This window comes from Alternaria ventricosa (assembly GCF_023758065.1).
Source record: "Alternaria ventricosa strain BMP 2768 chromosome Unknown scaffold_6, whole genome shotgun sequence".
NCBI lineage: Eukaryota > Fungi > Ascomycota > Dothideomycetes > Pleosporales > Pleosporaceae > Alternaria > Alternaria ventricosa.
Window position 1 is genome coordinate 1,242,276 of NW_026055686.1, and position 15,901 is coordinate 1,258,176.

Below are 15,901 nucleotides of genomic sequence, written 5' to 3' on the forward strand. Positions count from 1 at the left end.
TGGTTTAAGCACTTCAGGGAGTGGATTACGGTTCGATTATCTGATAATGCAGTTCTATGCGCAGATGAGAGACGTAGAATCGTTAATGGAGAAAGAGACAATGTGGTGTTTAGGGTCAGGTTGAGTGTCGCGCTGAGACGCGCTGCATTGTTCGAGAAGAGAGTGTGATGGCTATGTAGCAGCTGAAATCTGGGCGGGCACGTGTGCAGAATAGAACGTGGGTGTCATGTGACTAAGGCGCAGCACGTTGCATTGTTTTTGGTCCACCAAGAGTAGTGCATTGCCTCCGGCCCAACGCCACATCGTCATCACACGTCTAACTCACGATCAGGGATCCTCGCACTGCAAAACCAAAAGGAGATATTACAAAGTTGTAGATGGTAAGGTTGAAGTTTTTACAAATTCAGAGATCGCATGCTTTCTCATTCTCCATCTTCGTCATCGTCCTCATCGTCGCTCTCGTCAAAGCTCCCAGAATCAGAGTCTTCCAAGTCAACTCCAAAACCCGCGAACATATTCGACGGGTGCGTATGCCTGGTATACTTGCAATTACGCCACTCGTCATCAAATTCCTCGGCTGCGCGCTTCACAGCTTTCCGATCTTGGACCATGATCCCAGCAAAGTAGATGCCATCCATGCGCAACTCCAAGTAGCCATCGCCGAGAAAGTTGAGTTCGACGTAGATCTGGTCTTCTTCACCCTCATCGAAGAGCTGGACGCTTTCGGGATGCGTGGATGTATATTTTGGTTTGTTGAACGTGGTCGCCTGGGCGTCTACAGGCCCACCCCAGATTTCGAGTTGCATGCCCATATTGCCAGCATAGGGACCAAAATCTTCGACGATGAGGTGCTTTCCAAACTCGATGCTTCCGACACCGTCGGTCCAGTCGGTATCTTCGAGGTCTTGGCCATCCTCGCTTACATATTTTTCCACCCATTGCGCGGAGTAGAGATTCCACTTTCCGCGTATGTCACCTACTTTGCGCTCTCTGTCCCCAAGCTTTTCGGCGGCAGCCTTGACTTTTTCTTCTTCTTTAGCTTGGTCTGCTTTCACTTCTTCGAGCAGCGCTTCGGGGTCTTCTTCGTCGGTGTTCTCTGCGCCTGAGCTCTCAGCTTCCGATTCTGTTCCCAGTTCCACTTCGCTGTTCTCCTCTCGGCTCCGTTCCTGCGCTAGTGCAATCGGTTAGAACGTCACAATAAGCTAGCTGGAGGTGTCCATGAACTCACCTATATTCGCGCTGGGTTGTGTAGCAGGCATATTGATTTTAATTCGTGTCGTGGCCTCCGCTACAATAGAGATGCATGTGCTATGGAGAGGGAGTGTTTACATTTAAGGTTTCTAGAAAGACCATTGTGACGTAGCCGCGGAGATCTTCCCGACTGGGGTGTTCGCGCTACGGCAGGAACGCCTGACGCGACGACGCGCTGCCCCATCACCTCGCCCCAGCTTTGCGTCCAACACGGCGCTATGCTCGCTCATGCTTGGAATCCAATTTCGCTTCTATCACCAGCAATCCTTCGGCAGCGTCATGAGCTTTCGCACGTGAAACAAATGCTAGGCGGCTTCGCTCCCCAGGCTAACTAAACGAAAACAAAGCAGACCTTGGAAGGCGCACCGGATCCCCAGAAACCGGTCAATATCGCGCGCCCGTTCTCATCATGTCTAGGGGTATACAAGCGTCTTAAACAGTTCCCAGAATGTTCACTCCGACCCAAGTAGGCTCAAATCCTAGTGTTTTCCCAAAGGTCAAATCCTCAGTTTCGTAGCGGCAATCACGACCCTGAGCTTCGCACACCCTCGCACACCACAGCCAAGTGCGGTGGTCTACCTCACTTCCGTCTCCCCACTTCGTGCCAACATTTCCATCTTCAGCTTTTCCAGGTCCAAGTGCGGAGCAATTTTGTTCGCCCACCAAAGCGCCACCCAGCCTCTGCTCGTCTCCTTCAGCTTATCCGCCAACATCTGCTCCTGCTCTTGTTCTGCCGACTCATCATCGTAGTGCTTCTCCATGTCCTCGCGCGATATGCCACGGAAGCTAGTATCTACCTTTTTACTGAAAGCCTCCGATGCCCATACGCCAGGTGTGTAGGCTGGCGTTGTGCGATGGAACTTAGGTCGCGGGCGATGGTAGTCGGCAAGAGTGTGGTCGGCGTGGGGCAGCACAACTGCGGTGCGAGAGAGCGGCTGAAACGGCGAGGGATTGACGACGTAAAGATGCTCGGGTGATATAGTCACCGAATCTGTTGTGCGGACCCGTTTAGGCGATGGTGATGTGGGTTGGCTGCCTGGGATGGTGCGTGTGCGTGGGCGCTTGAGGATCGATCCGGGGATCGCGAAGTTAAGCTGGGATGCCAGCGGGGTCGCAGTCATTGCTATGGCTGTGGTATGTGCGTCTGAACTTTCTTCCGATGCCGGTTCTGGTGCTGAAATCCACTGAGACTCCGGTGGCTGACTGCGCATAGCTTCCACTAACGGATCCAATCCAGTTGACTCCGGTATCGTGAGCACCTGCTGCGGTTCGTTCAATACTGTTGCGGATATGGCTGATATTCCCTCGTCTCTCCACTCTTCTTTCATCTCTTTCTCGATCACCATTCTCAACCATACCATCAACAAACGCGCACCCTCCTTCTCCAACTCGGTTGGCTCTCCCTCTTCTGCACCGTCAACATATCTTAGACCCGGCACTCTACCTAGCAAGACCTTCTTCTCGTCCCACACATTAAGCGCTTCTCTCAGTTTCGCCAGGTCCTGGTCAGGCACACTTATGTCGTTGAGTAGGTCTTCGAACAATTCCACAGTATTGGTCAGTGCAATTTTTGCCCTGCGCCAGTCCCTTCTGACGGCCTTGTGGCCAGCGCTCGCATGGTCGCCTTTCCCACCTTCTTTAGACTGGAAAAGACCACCGCGCATGTCAAACTGTTCCTGTACAGCCTCGATGTCTCGGATTTGTGAAATTATCATGCATGATGGGCAGAGCTGCGGCGATGGGAGCCTGGAAGCAAGAGTGGTCGGTACGGCGTGTGCGCATGTGCTCAGAACAGGCGTGGCAGGGTTGGATCGTACCATCTTGGAGGAGCCGTGGGAGTTGAGCGTCGTGGTTTAGTGGACGAGTTGCTGTATGCGACAGTTTGCTGCGGCTCTGCGTGAGCAAGGGTCATCTGTGTCTGTGCGTTAATGTTCTTCTTGTCTCAGACAGTAGAAGCGAGTTCAGGTCCAGGCTGCCACAATATGACGTAATAGTGGAGTTTCAAGTGAATGACCACGGTACTGCGACGACCCGTGAACGACGAGCCACTCCCAACTCCCATAATACCAATGAGATAACGGTGGCAAGCCCTCTTCTCACGATGGGGCCTCAAAGAAAGAGGCGTGAAGTAGAGTAGAAGAGATATCGCATGGCTCGTTAAAATGGATAGAAGCTGGGTCCATCAGCACAGTGGTCAAATGCGGCCGGCCTTCACGAAGGCGCACCTCATACAAGGGTAAACTGAATATGCGCGTTGAAGTCGACGTTACTATCAGAACGCAAGTCTGCAAGATCTTACGACTATGGAGTCTTACCAGTCATTCGTTTTCGTACTTCGTTGACGGGGCTGGGCATTTGATCCTCAAGCGTACATGAGATCGGATGGTAATGCAAGGCACTGATGGAACCGGTGGAAAGTGAAGTCGGTAGTTGCCACATGAAACCGCCCGACTACAGAGCGCGGCTTTCCATATTTCTTTCTGGAAACGTCCAATGTGTTTGAGACAGCTAAGGAAAGAATGTGAGTGCTTGACCAGCCAATCCAAGAGGTGACCAGCTTCTGGCGTAATGCATCCTTTTAGTCACCGTAATGGCATTCTGTGTGGTTACACACCCTACTTGAAGCTCACAGAACACAGGTAGATGTTCACCAAGACAAGGCCAAAGTACATGGTTCAAGACGTGCCGATGGAATAAGCAAGACTGTTGGTGGAAAGGTTCGGCGACTTGTGATGGCGATACAGATAGGAGATCAGAAAGAAGCAAAGAGAACCAACTAACGGTGATGTCATGGATCATATCGTAAGGTTTAGTATGCCGACAGAGCCGAGGGTGGGAAATCAATATATAATGGCAAGAGATGCCCACTTGGCGAGGCTGAGGCCGAAATGTCGCAGTACGTCCACCCCAGCGTTCTAACGAGGTACAAGCTCTTCCAGTACATATCTTGAGAATCCACTCACTATCCGGTACGGAGACATGGACGCAGGTTTTGTATCACCCATCGCAACACGTACGATACGTGCCAGCTGCGCAATACGATGTACATGCGCTTGCATCGCCGAATAGTCTGGTCAGTTTATCATGGCTACTCACACGCGCCCCAAGATGAGGCGGCACTCTACCAGCAAAAGCATTGCAATCAGTCGTAGATTGGTCCGGAGCAAATGACCATGCAGTCCGTTCTCCGTCGGCATGATGTATCTTCCGCACAGCTGAGGCACGTGGCACGATACGGCTCTTCCGTGGCTGCCACGATGTTCCACACATGGCCGGACATTACTCGCTCATGGAAAAGTAAAGGTCAATCTGTAGTGCACTTGAATGACACTGTGCGCGACGAGGCAATTGGAGACCTGCTTCTAGAGAAGAGGTCTGTGGAGGTCCACGGGTGGGTCCCATGCAGGAAATACGCTAGTCAAGGCCGCGGCAAAAACGAGGCTGCGATCACGCCACGAAGACAGCCGTTGCATGAGCACCAACTCACGCCACGAATACTGCATCGCATCGTCCACTATCGACCTGCAATCTTTTGAATCGCAGCAACATGCATTGCTGATAGTCAGTGATAGAGCCGAGAGGACAGGTACGCGTGGTATGGACGTGATCGTCGCAGCGCAATCTTCGCATCCATGGACGATCGTTTGGATGAAGGGCCGCATGAGAACCGTGGTACTGCTCCGGGTCCTCATAGGGGGACTGTTGTACAAATAAATTCCGCGGCGCCTCGAGCAATAGCAACACAGAACAGCATGTCGACTTCCTCATGGCTGTCGTCATTGACGCAGCATGGATCTAAACCGCCAGTTATGCTCAAGGTTAGAAGCTCAGATGCATTCATCATCGGGACTGTTTCCTTGGCCGTCTTCACAGTAAGTCTTCGATCCAGTTGTAGCTAGGTGTAGAACAAGAGCTGATTCAAGAAGGACATGTTTCTGTACGGCGTCATTGTACCCGTCATCCCATTCGCAATACGTTCGCGTAGTCACGTTGAGGAGGACCAAGTTCAATACTGGGTCTCGGTACTTGTTGCCGTATATGGCGCCGCTCTTCTTGCATTCTCTCCCATATGCGGATGGCTTGCGGACCGTGGGTCGACGCGTCGCTTTCCGCTTCTTCTGGGCTTGTTCGTTCTCCTAGGAGCTACAATCCTGCTGAACCTTGGCAACTCGACTGGCGCTTTGATTGTCGGAAGGCTCCTGCAGGGGGCTTCGGCAGCTGTGGTATGGGTCGTTGGCCTGGCCTTGTTGGCTGATACGGTGCCCCAGGAACGACTCGCAACGGCTACTGGGTGGCTGACCATAGGCATGTCGATCGGAATGCTCATATCGCCTCTACTCGGTGGCATAGTCTACGACAAGGCTGGTTATAATGCCGTCTTCGGCATGTGCTATGCATTGGTCGGCTTGGATGTGATTCTCAGACTGTTGCTCGTGGAGAAGAAGGTGGCTGCGAGATGGGACGCAACGGTCATGGGACGCTCATCTAATGAGGGAGACGCATGCTCGGAGGGGAAAGAAACAGCCTCCATCACCCTCGCAAGTCGAAGCGACAGCTTAGTGCTTAAGAAGGCGACAACTCAGCAAGACGCAGCATCTGCTGAAGCGCAACAAGAAAGTGCGCCCCCGCAACGAGTGCGCGATCGCCTTCCTCCAGTGCTTTCACTCCTGTATTCCCGACGCTTGCTTGCATCGCTATTCTGTGCGCTCATTCAAGCAATATTGTTGACGGCCTTCGACTCCGTCCTCGCCATCCACGCCGCCAACACATTCAATTGGACCTCGACAGGCGCTGCACTTCTTTTCCTTCCGATAGTCATACCCAGTCTCCTTTCGCCGCTGTGGGGGTGGTTGAGCGACAGATACGGAGGGCGCCATGTGGTCGTCGCCGGCTTTCTGGGCGGTTGCCCTCCACTCGTCTGCCTCCGATTTGTTGATGAGAACACGATGAAGGACAAGGTGTTGCTATGCGCGTTGCTGGCGGTCACGGGGCTCTTTGTGGGCATGACGTTCGCGCCGGTCATGGCAGAGGTATCGGCTGTCGCTGAGGCCAAGGAAAGGAAGATGATCGCAAACGGACGCCCGGGATTCGGCCAGGGTGGTGCATTTGCGCAGGCCTACGCACTATACAATTGCGCGTTCGCTGCAGGCTGCATGGCGGGACCTTTGTTGGCCGGGTTTCTCACGGAGGACAGCGGCTGGGGAACTATGGCGGCCGTCTTGGGCGCGCTGTCTGCTATCACTGCCGTCCCGGGTTTTCTCTGGCTCGGCGGATGGGTGCTAGCAAAGAACTAGACACGGTGGATAGGATAGTCTCTCCGAACATCGGCCGCATACACAGACATGTAGTCGGTTGCACTCTGCGTGCTGTGAGTCGTGATACATGGCGTCATTGCCTCGGCTGCGTCCCCACTGCCGTTGTTGCCCGACACCTAGACCCTGCAACTGGCCGGGAGGCGCCACGCCACACCTTGATCGCACTCTCCCGTCTGTCTTCCACCACACGTCCATCTCCGCTCGCCACCGCTTGCATCGCTGCATCGGCATCTCACTGTCAAGCGACCCATTGGGTCTTCGAAACAGGGTTCCATCTCATCCCTATGTGGCGATGGCATTTGCTCCTGCATCATCTCCGGCGCTCACCCCAATCAATCACTGCACGTTCAGGTCCAATCGCTACTTCACCCGGGAGATGCATGCTGCGTGCAATCAAACCCCTTTTACAACTCTCTTTTCCCAAGATTTGCACCGCCAGTGCAGTCGCAGCAACAGAGTTCATTGGTATCAGAACACTAATGAGCGCCTTTTACAATGCCATCACTACGTCATGCACCGAGAAGTAGACATAGGAGGCGCGGAGCAAACACCGCAACCCCGCTTGCCAACAGGTTTCCTCTGATGGCCTGGAACAACGCATGGAGATAGGCGAGCGAGTTGCGATCTCTCTTCGACGATGTAATAGGTTGCCAAAAGATTAGTCTGCAGATCTGGGGTCAGATGGTCCATGCCACGCATCTTAGGTTCCAAGATCGTCAGGAACAGCCTCTCTGAGTACTAACACGCGGTACTAACTTTACTCCGAACGCTTTAGGCTCGCATCCCACAAGCCGCTTGGTGCGTTAGAAGGGGTCCAAGTTGATCAGGTGTTTCAGACTCAAGCAACTACCTACACCGCTGCAAAATTCACCATGGCTGATGATCACTCCACGGCAAATTTTTCTACTCGAGGCTTCTCCACGGCAGTCACATCTCGTGTGCGAGTATGCACTACAAGATGTCTAGTTTAGAATGCTCATCGCTACCAGAATCTGAGTGCGATGTACGCCTTTCATTCGTGTGAACGCGTCACATGCGCCTCGGCGTGCTGAGCAAACTCGCCTCCTGACCGCGTCGTCATCCATGTAGCTTTCTATCCCGATCCGCGTTTCCGGGGGAAGACGTTCACTACAGTCCCCCAGATTACGTTTCTAGTTAGATCGGAGGGCCCAACACCAATCAAAATCCAGGAGACCCGTGGGCTTGCCAACTTAGATGCCCAGTTCGGACTAGAGGACATCCGTCACATGGACATAACACAGCAGTCGCGACTCCATCGAGTTCGCTGCCTCCAAGGAAACCGCGCAAACTCCACCTTGGCCGCATCCACAGTGTTCGCTCGGCAACTTGTTAAATGCACTGACTTGGTACCCATCTACAGACATACCATCACATCTTATTTGGATTGAGTGCCACTACATCTTCAGCGCCTGTACTGCTACCCTTGATTTCCAACAATACTACTCGACAACATGATTATCGGTCGTGCACTTGCTGCGTTATCGCTATGCGCCGCCGCCGTTGCTGCTCCAACGTAAGTCACGCGCACGATGCGGAGAAGAACATCTTTCCTTTTCCGGCGAAGAGCAGTCACTTCCGCATTGGACACTCCTCTCATCACAACACACACGCGATGCAACCGCTAACCCATCTAAAGAGAAAAGCGCGGTGTCGACTTCAAGTGGGGTTCTGAAAAGATTCGCGGTGTTAACATTGGTGGATGGTTGGTCTTGGAACCGTACGTATTCCCCAGGGTCTTCACCACCGATCGCCAACCAGTTGCGTTACTGACTATCCCTACGCAGTTGGATTACGCCTTCTATCTTTGATGGAGCGAACCAAGGCCGTCCGCAGAGGGACATTGTTGACGAATACACATTGGGTGAGAAGCTTGGTAGAGATGCGGCGGGAAGCATCCTACGCAAGCACTGGGACTCGTTCGTATCATGGCACGACTTCAACAAGATCAAGCAGTCAGGCTTCAATGTCGTTCGTATCCCCATCGGGTTCTGGGCATACGACACTTTTGGTACACCTTATGTCAGCGGTGCGAGTGTCTACATCGACGCTGCTATCGACTGGTCACGAAGTCTAGGGCTGAAGATCATCATCGACCTCCATGGTGCACCAGGCTCTCAGAACGGATTCGACAACTCCGGCCAACGAATGGACTACCCTGGATGGCAACGCGGCGACACCGTAAAGCAGACTGTCCAAGTTCTACGGACAATCTCGCAAAAGTATGCTCGGACAGAGTACCAGGACGTCGTCGTTGGTATTCAACTACTCAACGAGCCCGCGTTGTACACTGGTATCAGCGAAGACGTAACCAGACAGTTCTATCGCGATGGGTACGGTCAGGTTCGTGAGGTTTCCGATACCCCAGTGATCATTCACGACGGGTTCAAGCCTCCGAACACGTGGAACGGTTTCCTCACTCCTTCGGATGCGAACGCGGTAAACGTCGCGGTTGACCACCACGAATATCAAGTGTTTGACAGCAATCTCCTCCGCATGTCACCTGCGGACCACGCACGCTACGCTTGCAGCAACTCTCAGACTATCAACGGTGCGGACAAATGGACGTTTGTTGGCGAGTGGACATCGGCTATGACGTGAGCAGTCCGCATTCTTACAGTTTATGAGACGTCTACTAACGTGTACCAGCGATTGCGCAAAGTACCTCAACGGCTTCGACCGTGGCGCCCGCTACGATGGAACCCTCCCAGGCAGCTCCAGGATTGGATCTTGCGATTGGCAGAACGACCTATCACGGTGGTCAGCTTCCTACAAGGACGACAGCCGACGTTACATTGAAGCCCAGATCGCCGCTTTCGAGAGCAAGACTCAGGGCTGGTTCTGGTGGAACTTCAAGACGGAGGGTGCGGCTGAATGGGACGCATTCCGACTTATCGACGCTGGCGTCTTTCCGGCAATTAGGAACGGGCAGGTGGAGTATAAGTTCGGCCGTCTTTGTTAGGAGCGGAATGGGACGGTGACTTATCAACCTCCGGGTGATTGGGATGACACCTAGAGTCCTGAATAGACGGGGCCATATACACGAGTAAGGTAACGCACATTATTCAGTTGTTGATAGGCTATATACCAGAATACATTTGCGCGCATTCGGAGCTCAGGTATTCTGCAACGTGAGAAAAGCAAGTCGCGCGAACCACCGGGACATGCGATCGCGTGATGTCCGCCAACCGTTGCACCGCTTCCGACTGGTATGACCTTCCAGCTGGAGAACTTACCGCCAGCCGCCAACGGAACACCTTATGCGACAGCGCACAACAACGCCGCCAATAGTTCGCTCTCTCTCCACAAAAAGCACGTTGTCGGCTCCAGTTCTTCCCCAAATTCCCAGCCAAAGGGCGCCGCTTGCGAACCTAGAACCAGGAATCCCACACATAATCTGCTGATCGGCGTCAAAAATGCGACCGAGAAGTCTTGGATAGTGTTCATTCTGACAGTATATTACGATAAGATCTGCAGGCCAAGCTTAGTGGCTGAACAAGCGGAGCGCGCATGTTTGCTATATTGTAGCACGGTGCGGGGAAAAGTCTTGGTGAGATCCTGTGCCAATACCACGCCAAGCAGTGATTGGAACATGCGTGTGAACATACCATGCCACCCATCATGCATTCAAAAGCAAAGCGCATGCCCTCTGCATGCCGGCACGTTCTACCTGTTGACCTTTTCGAGAGAGACGCTCGAAAAATTCTGCCAAAATGGATACAAAACGCCAACCCGTAGTCGAGCCGACAGACGAGAAGCCCACGATCGTGGCGCACTTGGAAGACAAGAGTGAGCTTGGTCCAGATAAGCATGCTGGTGCTGTGGACTACACCGGCGCAGAGGCGAAGACAGACCCAGAAGAAATCGCGCTCGTAAGGAAGATTGACTGGAGACTAATGGTACGTATTGCGAACGTGGATGTAGACACAGCTGCTAATGTGATCGTAGCCAACATTATGTGTCATGTACTTCCTCAACTACGTTGATCGTAATGCCATCGCTCAAGCGCGGTTGAATAATCTGGAAGAGGACTTGGGAATGTCTGGCGTCGAATTCAACACTTGTGTTAGCATGTTAGTATCAGCTGAAACTCGCTCGAGGTCAATGAGCAATGTTGATGGACAGGCTAACCTTACCGCAGCCTATTCGTGGGATATGTGCTTATGCAAATTCCGAGTAACATGCTTATCACACGTATTCGTCCGGGTATCTACATGAGCAGTTGGATGTTCATCTGGGCCATCGTATCAGCTTGCACAGCGCTGGTTCAGAACTTCGGCGGACTAGTCGCATGTCGATTCTTCTTGGGTATTACTGAAGCACCCTTCTACCCCGGAGCTACATACATGCTCTCGATATTCTACACCAGGAAGGAAGTGGCGACACGTATCGCGTTGCTATACTGTGCGCAGATTCTGGCTACAGGCTTCAGTGGATTGATCGCGGCCGGCGTGTTCCAGCTGGATGGCGCCAGAGGCATCGCTGGGTGGCGTTGGTTGTTCATCATGTACCCAATTCCTTCTGCTTGGTCATACTTCGCACTAACCGGTCGACAGCGAAGGAGCCGTGACCGCATTGGTCGCCATCTGGGGTTTCTTCATGCTTCCCAACACCCCACTCACTACGAGCTGGCTTAACCCACGGGAGCGCGAACTTGCTCATGCACGTATGGAGCGTGACCGAGTCGGCGATTCCACCGAGCCTGTCAGCATGATGGAGGGACTGAGGCAGGCGTGCCGCGACAAAAGGACGTGGTTGTTCTGTCTTATGCAGAACTTCCATCTCAGTGCTTGCTCGTTCAACTCTTTCTTCCCAACGTAAGTACATTCGAATACTCACGCGAAAGTTCGCTGACAATGCTGGTAGTGTCATCAAGACCCTCGGCTTCAACACAACGATTACTCTCCTGCTGACATGCCCTCCCTTCCTGCTTGCCGGCGCGGCAGGTATCGCTACAGGCTGGAGTTCAGGGCGTATGCATGAGCGCACTTGGCATATCACTGGTGGACTGCTAGTCGCCATTGTCGGATTCGTCATCGCTGCTAGTACGATAAACACAGCGGGTCGATACGTTGCCTGCTTCATTTTCCCCATTGGCGCCTATTCCGTCAACTCCGTCATCATCGGTTGGGCATCTTCGACCCTCAGTCAGACGAAAGAGAAGAAAGCTGTCGTGTTGGCTATGACGAACGTCGGAGGCCAGATCGGATACATCTACGGCGCTTACCTCTGGCCAGACACCGACAAGCCTCGATACGGGATTGGATTCGGTGCATCTGCTGGATTCGCGCTGCTGTCGATCGCTTGTGCCTGGGCGATTCGCGTGATGCTCATCAAGGAGAACCAGAGGCTCAAGGCGTCGACGAATGAGCGTGTCAACTTGTACGGATACTAGATATGGTGGCTGATCTCGAAAGGAAGCCATGGGGCGGACGTTGTCTTGCATGTGTTGGGACGATTTAGTACATCACGGATCGTGTCACGAGTCAACAAGTACAAATGTTCGAAATTCAACTATATACCCGCTCTTCCGTTCTTCTCTGCACATGAACATGGACCAGACCGTTCCATCCTCGTTGCTGGCGCAAGTTCGAACAGCTCGAACCCCCGGTGAGTAGAACGTGAGACGAAACTGCAAGCCATCGGGGATGTAGCCACTGTGCTCTAGATGGCAGTGGATGCTGGCCTAAAATTTGGAGCACATATCGCCCCGCTCGGCCGTCAAGCTAGTAAAGCATTCGCATCTCGCCCTGCAGTCTGAAGTTGAGACAGCCATCCAAGTGACCCATTCCGCATGTTTTCATGTGACGTGTGAAAGAAGAAAGCCCTTCAATGCCGTCAAGCGCATCATCGATCTTTGCAGCATTCCATCATGCCAATGAATGGCGCGGGTAAAGACAAGGCTACCAATCAGACGGGCGGATCCTCCGGGTGACCGACGATGCTCTTCGCAGCAGGAAGACTTAGGCACAACGCCTTGATGATATGGTCGCGCCATTGCTTTCCATTGGCCGTAATGAAGTCGCTTCCATTTAATTGTTCGTCGTGCAGGAAGTCGTTCCAGTAAACGCGGACATCAAGGCTGGTAACATCTTTGAGATTGGCAAGTGCTCCCAATCCACCTGTAAGTGGTCCATAGCGAAGCAAGCCCTTGATTCTACCCTGACGACATAACCGGAGATCGTCTGGATTAGCTAGGCAGCAGTCGATGACATCGAGACCCAGATCCAGCTTTTTGAGCGAAGGTAGTATGTGGGGTAGCAATGATATTCCTCCTGCGATGTCCCGGTTGATCTTCATGACGATCGAAGTTGAATCAGAGGTTGCTTTCGCACTCAGTCGTGTGAGGTAATCAGAACAGTCCAACAGTAAGCCCATTTCCATCATTTCGAGATCTTCGAGGCTTGTAGACAGGGTGTCCGGATTGACAAGACCTCTAACAGTGACCCGAGGCAGGTAGGCATGCTGGATTCGCTGTCGAACTTCCATGGGGACCGAATTTCGGAAAACACGGAGAAGGTATCGATGTGGCTGAGTGTCGCTGCTGAAGGTCCAACGAAACATTGATCCTGTAAGATACTCCACGGCCTGACAGTACGCCTTGGCTGAGTACTGATCCTTCAACTTCGCGAGGAGATCGACAGTTGGTGCATGAAGCCGGTCTTCGTTATCGTGCAAGAGCCTGATCTGGATCTCGCTGCTGTTGTCGCTCGCTGCCCATTTGAAGATCATCTGCTTGATCTCGAGTGGTAAGAGCTCGTCAAATGCCTTTGCGAATGACATATCCTTGGGAGACATGCTGGTGATTGGTTGTGCTTGCAATGAGCCGACTGCGCGTACTGTTGTCGAATAGCGGAATTCCAGTCGAAAAGTTTTCTGATCTCGCAATAGTGATGGCCTCGATAGGTTGGGAGAAAGAATAAGAGCCCTGGAGGGTCTGGGTGTGCCTCGAGTAGTTGAATTGCAAAGCTTCGTTTTACTAGCAGGTTTCCTACCTAGGTATTGTTGTATCTACCTGTACTCTCACTTTCGGCAGTCACCACGCATTCTCACCTTCACTTTTCACCTTCACCGCGACTACTCACTTGACGTAGGTGAGCATCTAATCGGGTAAGCAGCAACTGCTCACGGCGACGATAAGGGAACGTGACAGTACAATAGAGCAACTCCATTAATAACGTGTACTTGAACACACCTTGAAAGCCTGCGAAGACATATAAGATGTCTCGTTCGTGATATACTTTCTGTTCGAGGCTCATTCACCTAACGTATCGCGGGGGTAATGAACTGTTGAAGGCACGCGACGCGCTCTCGAAAGCGCAGGAGCCTGGCGATGACGAAACCTGGCCCCACTTTTACCGCGGGGCAGACTCGGCCGCGCAGCATCTCCAAACCAGCACAGCAAATGTCGGTAGTAACGCCGTGAAGGTCGTTCAAACATGATCTAGAACGCGCCTTGATGGAGTCGCGCGTATGCAGGCAGCGCCACAGGTGAGTCAGGCAAGATGCAACCTCCCAGCTTAAACCCGTCTCGGGTTTAACGCCCACACTAGCAACGCGGGTGGTCACCAGTCTTTTGTAGGATGAGATCTTTTCCGTGCTTTTCCGTTTCTCTTCATCTTTTCTTCTCGACATCTAAAAGCAGTTGACGTTGAGTTTGCACTCTTACGAAAGGTCAATTCGCGTTGTCTGATCCAGCACTCGGCACAGTCCAACATTGCCACCATGGCTTCCACAGCGATATCGCGGATCGCTGGGTTTCTCGGAATCACATCACTCAACGCGACTGGACGCGATGCATACATCATCATCACACTGCGATCGCTGAGGATGTTCACGGCTGGCATTCCATCGCTAATTCTCGCCCTCTTCTTCTCCTCGCTCAAATTTCCGGATTCGAGGATTGGGGTCTTCATGACATTGACATTGCTCGGAGATGTCCTACTGTCATTGTTGCTTACTCTTGTGGCGGACAAACTAGGCAGGAGAAGGATTTTGTTCATGGGCAGTGTGATGATGGCTTGTTCAGGTGTCGCATTTGCGCTGTCGGAAAACTTCTTCATTCTTTTAGTTGCGGCGGTGTTCGGCATCATTTCTGTCACCGGTGCTGATTGTGGTCCTTTTAGAGCTGTCGAGGAGAGCATGTTGAGTGGCCTAACAGACGAGACAACAAGAAGCGATGTACTCTCGTGGTATGTCACAGCGACAACATTGGCAGGGGCCATTGGCGCAGAAGTCGCAGGGAGAACGGTACATGCTCTCGAGAAGAGCAGCGGTAATGTGACCAAGGCATATCATGCCCTGTTCTGGGGCTATGCAGCCTTCGGAGTGCTTGGGAGCATCCTTTGTCTGGGTTTGAGTAGCAGATGCGAGGCTGCAGGTGAGAAGCGGGCAGAGATGCAAGAGCGAGGACGTGGTGGGGGCCATGGCGAGGAGGAAGAAGTGCTACTGGAGGCGATGACACCCAGCACCACGGACGGCTTCGACCAAGAGCGCGAGCACGTAGGAAGACCAGCGGGCATCAGGAACCCGCCATCCCAAAAGAAAGCAAGCTACTTCAGTCAAATCTCGCAGAGTACACGATCCGTCATGTACAAACTCTGGATTCTCTTAGCCGTTGACAGTCTAGCAGACGGCATGACGCCTTACTCCCTGATGAACTACTACGTCGACCAAAAGTTCCACGTCTCAAAATCCACGCTTGGGGATATTACCTCGGCTTCGCAGTTTCTCTGCGCAGTTGGGGCTATCTTCGCTGGACCATTGGCCAAACGCATAGGTCTCATCAACACCATGGTCTTCACTCATCTCCCATCATCGATCGCCAGCGGCTTCATCCCATTACCTTCAAAGGTCGGTTGGACAGTGGGCCTACTGCTATTCCGAGCTTCTCTCAATAGCATGGATCAAGCACCGCGTACAGCTTTCATTGCAGCAGTCGTGAAGCCTGAAGAGCGTACAGGTGTCATGGGCATCACTAGTATGCTGCGCACATTAGCCATGAGCGTTGGGCCATCAATCACAGGCTTCCTCTCCGGTAGCGATAACTTCTGGGTGGCCTTCGTGGCTACGAGTATTTGTAGGATCACCTACGACATTGGACTGTGGATGTTGTTCGTAAACGTCAAGGTAGACAAGGACGTTGGAAGAGAAGACGATAGGGATAGCGTCGATGATGATGCTTGGAATGGATTGCTCAGCGACACGGAAAGTGATATCAGTAGCGAGGGAGGAAAGAGCAAGGATATGGATCGCGAAAGTAGGGTATAACCCAAAGATTGTATTGAGTGAGGTGTTGTTTTGCCTATCGAAGCATG

General features: G+C 52.7%; 7 protein-coding genes across 7 annotated transcripts; 4 read left to right on the top strand and 3 right to left on the bottom strand.

Moving 5' to 3' along the window:
- Positions 1-422: 422 nt before the first annotated feature.
- Positions 423-1,259, bottom strand: J4E93_004503 (uncharacterized protein; the record flags this gene model as incomplete). The annotated part of the gene is made up of 2 exons (XM_049342431.1): positions 423-1,171; positions 1,229-1,259. The coding sequence occupies 2 exons, from the start codon at positions 1,257-1,259 to the stop codon at positions 423-425; spliced, it is 780 nt and encodes a 259-aa protein (XP_049200583.1).
- Positions 1,260-1,826: 567 nt separating this feature from the next.
- J4E93_004504 (uncharacterized protein) lies at positions 1,827-2,915 on the bottom strand (the record flags this gene model as incomplete). Its single annotated transcript, XM_049342432.1, has 1 exon — positions 1,827-2,915. One exon carries the CDS (start codon positions 2,913-2,915, stop codon positions 1,827-1,829), a length of 1,089 nt encoding a protein of 362 aa, XP_049200584.1.
- A 2,265-nt stretch (positions 2,916-5,180) lies between these two features.
- J4E93_004505 (uncharacterized protein) lies at positions 5,181-6,545 on the top strand (the record flags this gene model as incomplete). The annotated part of the gene is made up of 1 exon (XM_049342433.1): positions 5,181-6,545. The coding sequence occupies one exon, from the start codon at positions 5,181-5,183 to the stop codon at positions 6,543-6,545; it is 1,365 nt and encodes a 454-aa protein (XP_049200585.1).
- Positions 6,546-8,038: 1,493 nt separating this feature from the next.
- On the top strand, positions 8,039-9,546 carry J4E93_004506 (uncharacterized protein; the record flags this gene model as incomplete). Its single annotated transcript, XM_049342434.1, has 4 exons — positions 8,039-8,100; positions 8,224-8,304; positions 8,372-9,181; positions 9,234-9,546. 4 exons carry the CDS (start codon positions 8,039-8,041, stop codon positions 9,544-9,546), a joined length of 1,266 nt encoding a protein of 421 aa, XP_049200586.1.
- A 751-nt stretch (positions 9,547-10,297) lies between these two features.
- J4E93_004507 (uncharacterized protein) lies at positions 10,298-11,979 on the top strand (the record flags this gene model as incomplete). Its single annotated transcript, XM_049342435.1, has 5 exons — positions 10,298-10,483; positions 10,533-10,657; positions 10,726-11,091; positions 11,141-11,401; positions 11,451-11,979. 5 exons carry the CDS (start codon positions 10,298-10,300, stop codon positions 11,977-11,979), a joined length of 1,467 nt encoding a protein of 488 aa, XP_049200587.1.
- A 515-nt stretch (positions 11,980-12,494) lies between these two features.
- J4E93_004508 (uncharacterized protein) lies at positions 12,495-13,382 on the bottom strand (the record flags this gene model as incomplete). The annotated part of the gene is made up of 1 exon (XM_049342436.1): positions 12,495-13,382. The coding sequence occupies one exon, from the start codon at positions 13,380-13,382 to the stop codon at positions 12,495-12,497; it is 888 nt and encodes a 295-aa protein (XP_049200588.1).
- Positions 13,383-14,309: 927 nt separating this feature from the next.
- On the top strand, positions 14,310-15,854 carry J4E93_004509 (uncharacterized protein; the record flags this gene model as incomplete). The annotated part of the gene is made up of 1 exon (XM_049342437.1): positions 14,310-15,854. One exon carries the CDS (start codon positions 14,310-14,312, stop codon positions 15,852-15,854), a length of 1,545 nt encoding a protein of 514 aa, XP_049200589.1.
- Between the last annotated feature and the right edge of the window lie 47 nt (positions 15,855-15,901).